Raw genomic sequence first — 6,760 nt, 5'->3', positions numbered from 1 at the left:
ACATTAGTGACTGATTTTACAATATAAACCAGTGACCTTGAAGTTACATGAAAACAAACTCAACTATTATTCCAAAGCTTTCCTTCTCATGACTTTCAAAAAAATAAGATAAAATAAAATTACTAACGCATTGGAAACTTAAAATTCTTATTTTCCATTAAAAAACTTCCAATTTTAGCTCCTTTAAAGAGTAGGATTGTCCATGACCAAGAAAGAAGAATAAAAATAGGGGTATGGGATTATCCTCTGGTTAGCTATAAAAAAAAAAAACACAAAAAAAAAAATGCAGACCAGTGTCTAATGTCTACTATTCCATAAGAACAAAACTAGAGTTCAAGAGTCATGAAATGACCCATCAATTCTACATCTGATAACTATAGAAGCATTGCTACTGGGAGAAAAGGGAAAACAGACATTTTAAACTCAACTTCTATCCAACTCCAATTCTTGGCATAAGGCAGCAAGCCTAAGATAGCAAAGGCAATCCCACAGTGGCAGCAAAATCTATCTAAATTGGTTCTTGCTTAGACCGGATCGATGCTCAAGTCTGAAAATATGTTGAAGTGGTATCGCCAACGAAGAAAAAGAAAAAAATGTTAAGAATTGAGGCTTCTTACCTAGCAAACAAACTAAAATTCATCTCTGGGTCGTTTATCACCTTTGCTGAGCGAGAAAAGCCACTGAAACATTTGATATATACTGCCAGAGGACGGCTCCTGCTTCGGATTACAGACTGTATCATAGTCATGCTTCTGATGAGGTGCAACTATTTTTTCCTGCGCACAGAATGACAGAAAGATCATGAAAATCAGATCCATAGACTGACTATTCCAAACTAATATTGCATATCAAACTTCTTACGCATTAGACAGTGGGATTGTGCTAATACCTTGAAGACCTCAAATGAACAGAAATCAGAACCATCACAACCCTGTGTACAATAGCATTAGAAAGATGAAATAGAACACATTACTGATGGATAACAGCATAATAGGATTTTAAACTACCAAAAGTAAAATACTTGAACTTCTGAACCACAGTCAGCTATTCACATAGGAACAGCTAGAAAAAATCAAGACTAGCATTTTAATTTACATAATCTTCACATGAACGGAATAAACTTACAGGCATTGGAATGGGGTGTTCATTGTGCAGCACTTGCACAAAGTGCTTGCTTTTAGATTTGTCTTGAGCCGGACAACTATACAATATCAGCATGTTATTGCCTGCAAATGGGGCTAGAGTGCTACCTCTCCAGGTTCTTTTCTGTGGAGGCTTTGGAGGGAGCTGCAAAGGTTGCTCCTTCTGAATTTTTGTAAACTCTACATTATCAACAGCTATTAGACAATAGTGGTAGCACCAAAACACACTTAAAAAATATATATATATAGTAATTGAGTCATATTTATTTATGTCAAATTGTAATGGATATTAAAGCCTCACCGGATCCATCAAGAAATAAACCAAGCAGACACGAAAATGGAATTATAGTTTCTGCATGTGCAAACCGAAGTCTTGCCTTTTCAAAGCTTCCGGGAGGGCGTCTTTCTACAGAAGTAATCAGTTAAGTGTAAATGAGTGCAGAAAACAAATGCTTCCAAGTTCACATATTCAGCAAACAATCTTCAAAAAAAGCCACCATTGCATTTATAAAGAAATAATAATTTGCCATTAACTAATTCCAACCAAAGGGATGAGAAATAGATTTAAGAAGACCACATGCTAGAAGAATACGCCAAATACAACAGTATTGGGTACATGCTTTATGTGGTTATGAGCAAGGAGCTGAAGATTTAAACGAAAGACCAACAAAATATTATTAAAGAGAAGATATATGTGATCAACAAAAGGCAAGCAAATGGAAGATATTGAGGTCCAATGGTCAAACACCACATAAAGGAATAATTGGAGCAATTAAAGTAACCAAAGAAGCAAGAAAGAAATAATCTATTCATTGAAGATGTGACATTCAGTGGCCAACATTTTGTGCTAATAAGGAACCAGAATAATCTCATATTGAACAAAAAGCACCAACATATATACATCAAGATAAAAGAGTACCCAAAGATATAAATGAAATGGAAGGAATCACTGACATTATGGTGACCAAATTGTAAAGAAGAGGAAGGTACTTCATACTATATTAATTACAAAGAAACATTAGTTGTCCATACTGAAGAAGGGGTTAACAGCTAGAGAAGGTATATATGGAAACAATGCATGATCAAGAACAATTACAGTGGAACGGGTTGAGCAAAAGGAGAAACCAAATCAAGGCCATAGCTAGCCAGGGGTGCAAAAATTGAACACTCCCTGACCACATTTGAAGGCGATTTATGTAAAGCCAAGACACATGCACGAGAGAGAAATCTGAGCCACCATTGCAATGTACCGATGAAACAATGCACATACAAGTGAAGCCACCAAGAAATTATGTCAATACGCTAAGAACTGTGCAAAGAACGTCATTTCTTATATCATTATTCTTATTTTCACTGTAACTTCAATAGTGTCTTAGCGTTAAGACTTGAGTGAGTTGCTTGGTGAAGACAATAGTGTCCTCAAGTTGTGTAAAATTGCCCAAAGGTAGAGCCAAAGGTGAGTGAAAACTAGTGGTGAAGGAAAGACCAAGAATGCTCATAGGTAACCATAAGTGAGTAAAGCTTAGTGATGAAGGGAAGCATCTATTGTAAGGTGGTATACTTTTTGTAACACATCATCCCAAAGGCGGTGGAGACTAGATGTAAGCTCTACCCCAGTGGCTGAACCAGGATACGCATCACATGCAAGCTTCTCTCTTCCATCACTCTATCCTATGTGTGCATTATACTTACTTTTTTATATATTAACCCCAATAAAAGCTTGCTGTTTACTCTAATTATCAAATGCTTTTCAGTTTTTCACGTTCTTGTATTTTGAGTACAAAATTTAGGAGAATTGTTCTGAATTCTGACTGAGCTACTCTAGCAGAATTTTTACTGCACGTAAAGTTTTTAAATTTCCTAGGACTTGATTAACCTTTTTCAAATTCCCTGGTACCATCAAAAGCTATTTTTGAAAAATCTTTAATATATGAAATATGATTACCTAAAGAGACTAATCCATACATAAATCTCATAGCCTCAAAAGTTTCATTTAATGAATATGCCATGCACAAGAAGATATAATATACTTTTAACATTACAGTATCTGAAGTACCTTCTTCAGCTTGAATAGCTTGTTCCATAGACTGCACAACATCTTCAAGTAATGGCAATCCCATTCTATAGTTGAGCGAGTTACCATAACCCTTAAGAATATAAGCCTCCAAGTCATCTGTCCACTCCAGCAACATAATCTATTTACACAAGAATGAGCATTTTAAGAATTCATGGCAACCAAACAGCAAGGAAAAAGGTGCAGCGACATGTTAACATGGTTGTTGTAGAAATAGGAAAATAAGCTAATTTTTTCATGCCCATTCAACAATAGCAACTTTCTGGGCATTCAAACTTCAGTTTAACAGCAAAACCACCTTAATGGAATCTGCAGTTTCATTTCGGGATCAATAAAAAGCGGAAAAACCATATCAAGATATCAAAGTTTCATTTTATTATCTTCAGTTTGATTTCTCTTTTGGTGCATTGCTGTTTGTGTCATTTTTTTTCGTTAGTTCTAATCTATCCTAATTTACATACAAATAAAGAAAAAGTAGATCATTAGGTCACAAAATAGACTCACAGCATCACTACAAACGTACCTCAGAAGGGCCAAAAAGACTGCATGCTTGATTGGTAATGTCTAATAAGGATGCTTCCTATCAGATAAACACAAATTAGGTAATAGAACAGTAATAAGGGAATCAAACTCTATAGCATCACTAAGATTTTCCTTCTCTTCTGATAAAAACATCAAAGATTATATATAAACTCAGAAAGAAAAACATGGTGAAAACCAACAGCAGAAGAGAATGAAGAAATATTACCTGTTTACACAAAAACCAAAGAGATGATATATCCTGCCTCGTAAAATTCAGTCCATAGCGCCCAATTAATGCAGATGTGATTTCATTCAATACAGGTTCTTTAAGTTTATTAACAGCGGGTTCCTGCTTCTCCCTAAAATGCTGTTCCCATAATTCAAAAAAGTTATATAAACATATTATTGGGCAAAAAGGATAACAAAGCACAATAGATACCATCAAATATCTATTTCGAAATTTAATGTCCAACTTGCTTGAACATTTAAAAATATGAAGTATGCTGCCAATTGTTTACCTCAGGTGGCCTTCAAAATACAAAACTTTCATGTTCAATTTAATAGCCATTCCATGTGGCAAAACTAAAATGTATCATACTGGCTATGAGCCTATGATTTCATAAGTTTAATAAACAGGTAAGGATTTGCAATAGAAGTACTTATGAAAAATCAATCAAAATTGAAGGCTGCATCATACCTTGTAGTTATGACAACAATCATGAAATCTCAGCATGATGTCGCTAGCACGGCTTTCACTTATAACAGAAAATGCTCGATGTTTTCCAGGTCCAAGGCTACCATTTCCACTATAAAGCCCCATCCCAAATGCTACCGCACTGGCCGAGGCTCGAGGAACCTATGATACAGAGAATAATATGCATAAGCATATTTTATAAAATGACAAGTTCTACCCAGACAAAAATGTTAAGATAAACTCACCTGAGTTGCCCTTATTGTATATATGTTTGGATGGTACTCTTCATCAAACAAACTTGGAAACTTTTCTCTAATTTTGAGTCCAAGATCATATAATTCTTCCTCTCCTTTGCTAACCAACTCACCACCCTTGAGCCTTCCTTGCCAGGGAGATTTCCATCCATCTAGCCAGGAAGGAACTCTTTCCAAATGCAAATTTCGCCCTCTGGCATCCTTTATAAGATCTTCCAAACGTAACGACAAATTATCTAACTCTCTTATCCTTTTCTTTGTAGGAGAACGAGTTCCATGCCTTGCCTGGGTACATAAAGTAGCATTTTAATCCATCTGTACATTAGCTCAATACCCTCAACACAACAAGCTGTACATTCCATATAAAGATTAACGCTTTACTCGACAATGTTGAACGATTTTAAAGCAAACAACATAAAAAGCTAAGAACACAAATGTAAGAACTACTATTATAAAACCAATATTGAAATGCAACATCCTCCATCACAATTGATAAATGAAACCATTATCCTCACATTGCTGAGAAAATTACCACGAGATTTAAGTGAGTTGGAACACATCCTTCAGGAACTTTAGAAGGTATAAAATTACCGTTTGCAATTTCTTTCACAGCACCATACCTGGGAAACAAAATTTAGCAAGAAAATTTAATCAATCTCATTTGATAAGATCAACACATATGCAACAAAAACGAATTGGTAAAGCGAATTGCCTTTAAATACAAAACGCTGATCAAAATCAAACAAAAATTGATATCCTAATATATTTCATTTTCAAATATCAACACATAAAAGAGTGATTTAGAAATTGTGATTGGGAATAGAGAGAGAGACCTGGAAACCGTGGAGAGATGCTTGCGAACATCGAAGGCTTCTTCGGCGTTGAAGCAGTTGAACGCAAAAAAGAATATTACCATTAACAAAGCTACGATAGGCTTCTTCATTCTCTTTGATTGCACTCTGCAGAACCCACCACCCACTGAATAAAGAAACCTCCTTTTCTTGCAACGTGGAAAAAAAAAATTGGAACGAACCGGACCTGTTATTGTTCAAATTTTGAACCAAACCAAACCTTTTTCTTGTGCATTCCAAATTCCAAATTCCAAATTCAAATCATTTTAAGCCGGTTTATAATGGTTCAGAACCGATTAAACCGGATGATCCCAAATTGACAAATTTCCAATACAAGTAGAAAAAAGATTTGAAAATAAACAAAGGCAGAAGAAACACAAGAACGAAAAATGGAAAAAACTTCAACCCAAGAGAATCAGAACAGAATGGTGACGAGCAGAAGAAAGAAGAGAGGAATTCTTGTGATATAAGAAACAAATAAATGAATTCAAAGACTTAGAATTGAGAACAGAATTATTGAAAATCAATACACACTAAAAAAAACATACACAAAAGTTCAACCCATCAGCAACGAATCCAGAATCACAAAAAAATTCAACACAGACTTCTTCAATCAAGTATTCAACAACAAAAACTCAAAATATAAAAACAGAAAGCTCAGCATCTAAACCCAGGAAATCTAAGAACAGAAAGACTAAGCAAAGAATCCAAACTCAGCATCCAAACTAAATTCAGAATCACATCAACAACTCCAACTCAGAACACAATCTCAACTCAGACTCTAGTACACAAACTCAACTCAGAATCTTAGAAATTGAAACTGAAGAAGCAGTGGCTTACTGGAGACACGAGGGAGGAACGGCTGTGACAGAGTGAGCTTGGACAGAAGGTGAGCTCGGAAGAGGATCAGTTCGCGACGGCGAGGCTTCGGGCAGAGATTCACGGAGAGAGGACGCGCTTGAAGAGGATCGAGCAACCGTTCGCGACCGACGAAAACAGGGACGAAGAGCAATGGTTTGCGACGGCGAGGAGAAGATTCCACGGCGGCAGAGAGGGACGTTCGCACTTCGCTGTGAGAGGGATCGAAGACGGAGACGGGCTCGACGACGAGGAGAGAGACACGAGTTCAGGGCGGCCGACGACGACGAGGACAGAAGCGGGCTCGACGACGGCGACACCAACAGCAGCTCCGAGCAGAGGGGTCGCTGGCGGCGCTGGAGTGA

At 36.6% G+C, this 6,760-nt stretch overlaps 1 protein-coding gene across 5 annotated transcripts in view; it reads right to left on the bottom strand.

Annotated features, from left to right (window-relative positions):
• LOC107623366 (multiple inositol polyphosphate phosphatase 1) overlaps positions 273-6,760 on the bottom strand; it is a 28,104-nt gene continuing 21,616 nt past the window's right edge. The window contains exons 1-13 of one of the 5 annotated variants that reach the window (XM_021113045.1): positions 6,378-6,754; positions 5,520-5,645; positions 5,219-5,306; positions 4,678-4,971; positions 4,436-4,594; positions 3,965-4,105; positions 3,740-3,796; positions 3,199-3,337; positions 1,444-1,548; positions 1,126-1,322; positions 890-931; positions 659-776; positions 273-547 (exon numbers count right to left, since the gene is read on the bottom strand). In XM_021113045.1, the coding sequence (XP_020968704.1) occupies positions 525-547; positions 659-776; positions 890-931; positions 1,126-1,322; positions 1,444-1,548; positions 3,199-3,337; positions 3,740-3,796; positions 3,965-4,105; positions 4,436-4,594; positions 4,678-4,971; positions 5,219-5,306; positions 5,520-5,629 (1,473 nt within the window). In that variant the 5' untranslated portion in view covers positions 5,630-5,645; positions 6,378-6,754 and the 3' untranslated portion in view covers positions 273-524. Of the gene's footprint in view, positions 777-889; positions 932-1,125; positions 1,323-1,443; positions 1,549-3,198; positions 3,338-3,739; positions 3,797-3,964; positions 4,106-4,435; positions 4,595-4,677; positions 4,972-5,218; positions 5,307-5,519; positions 5,725-6,377 lie in introns of all 5 variants that reach the window. The other 4 variants (XM_021113046.1, XM_021113044.1, XM_021113047.1 and 1 more) reach the window with 4 other exon arrangements.

The sequence above is a fragment of the Arachis ipaensis genome, chromosome B10 (assembly GCF_000816755.2).
Source record: "Arachis ipaensis cultivar K30076 chromosome B10, Araip1.1, whole genome shotgun sequence".
Lineage (NCBI taxonomy): Eukaryota > Viridiplantae > Streptophyta > Magnoliopsida > Fabales > Fabaceae > Arachis > Arachis ipaensis.
Note: the sequence above shows the minus strand (reverse complement) of the source record. Positions and strands in the feature narration are given on the sequence as shown.